Source organism: Cebus imitator, unplaced genomic scaffold (assembly GCF_001604975.1).
Source record: "Cebus imitator isolate Cc_AM_T3 unplaced genomic scaffold, Cebus_imitator-1.0 Scaffold805, whole genome shotgun sequence".
NCBI lineage: Eukaryota > Metazoa > Chordata > Mammalia > Primates > Cebidae > Cebus > Cebus imitator.
In genome coordinates this window covers 36,626-38,054 of record NW_016108120.1, presented here as the reverse complement: position 1 = coordinate 38,054, position 1,429 = coordinate 36,626, and the positions used below count along the sequence as shown (strand labels likewise).

General features: G+C 68.0%; 1 protein-coding gene across 1 annotated transcript in view; it reads left to right on the top strand.

Annotated features, from left to right (window-relative positions):
* The window catches only part of PALM (paralemmin), a 44,765-nt gene that overhangs the window by 28,740 nt on the left and 14,596 nt on the right, over positions 1-1,429 (top strand). Inside the window, exon 6 of the mRNA XM_037735433.1 lies at positions 336-395. Within this exon, the coding sequence (XP_037591361.1) occupies positions 336-395 (60 nt within the window). The remainder of the gene's footprint in view (positions 1-335; positions 396-1,429) is intronic.

Here is a 1,429-nt window from a genome sequence, read left to right as displayed (position 1 = left end):
CTGTGTCTGGGTGGGTGTCTGGGTGGGGTCTGGGTGTCTGGGGGCCCAGGTCCCTGTGTCTGGGTGGGTTCTGGGCAGGATCCGGGTGTCTGGGTGGGGTCTGTGTGTCTGGGGCCCAGGTCCCTGTGTCTGGGTGGGTTCTGGCTGGGGTCTGTGTCTCTTGGAGGCCTAGGTGCCCGCGTGGGTGGGGTCTGGGCTGTATCTGGGTGTCAGGAGCCCTGGTGCATGTGGGGGTTCTGGATGCACTTGTGTGAAGGGGCGTTTGGCTGTCTGGGGGTTCCACGGGACCTCTCCTCTGACCCCCATCTCTCTCTCCACATCCGCCTCCTGTGCAGAGAAACGCGTCTCCAACACGCCCGTGAGGACGGTCAACGGGTCCCCCATGATGAAGGCAGGTGGGTTGACCCCCAGGCTGTGGGCCCCAGATCTCGGTCCTGGGGCACCAGCTGGGGTGGGGGTGACACGGACTTGCTCTCCGCAGCGTCTGGCGGGGCTGTGGTTTTGGGGGTGGCAGCTGGACTGAGGCTGAGGCTCCGAGCCTGGGGTGGGGGCCCCTCTGCTTTGGTGCCCTGGTCCCACGCCGGCCCACGCTTCCCTGAGAAGACGGGCCCCACGCATGGCGGCTCTAACCGACGCGCCCTCGCGGCTTTCCACCCTAACCTCAAGGCTCGCTGCTGGGGCCCACGGGGGGTGGCGCTCACGCCTGAACACGCTCACTGCAAATCTCACCTGCTCCTGTCCTCGGGCAGTTGGACTGGCTGCCTCGGGACAGAGAGTGAGTGCCCCGTCCCCGGAGGCAACCAAGCCGGGTCTGGGCACCGCTGCGCTTCCAAGAAGCAGAGGAAGGTCGGGGTTGACGCTGAGGGCCAGGCAGCGCTGCAGTCAGGCTTGAACCCTGCTCTGCCCCGTGGCCCCGGGGCCCTGAATGTCTCCACCTGCCAGAGGGGTGGGACCGAGGTACCTACCTCATGCTGGGGCCAAATAAGGAGAAGTCATCACAGGTGTAAAACCGCTGCTGTGAGCGAGCGAGCCGGACGCCAGGCAGGGTCCGGGCGAGGTGGCTCGGGCTGCAGTCCCCGCACCTGGGAGAGCGGGCGGGTGGGACGCTCGGGGAAGCTGTTCTGGGCAGAGGCCGCAGCCAGTGCAAAGGCCTGGCCTGGGGTGTTGGAGGCACAGCCGGGGTGGCCCGTGTGGCTGGAGCGGCGTGAGGAGGGGGAGAGGCGGAGGGAGGGCCCTGCGGCAGGGCTGGCAGAGGACGCGGGCTTTCGCCCGGGGGCAGGTGGGAGCCATGGAGGGCTGCAGGGAAATCCGGGACCACGCAGCCTCCGTCCGACTCTGCGCTCACCGGCGCCCTCTGCTGACTGTGGGGAGAACAGACCGCAGACGGTACCTCAAGAGGGAGGAGGGGACCGGGGCTGGTTGGGGAGGA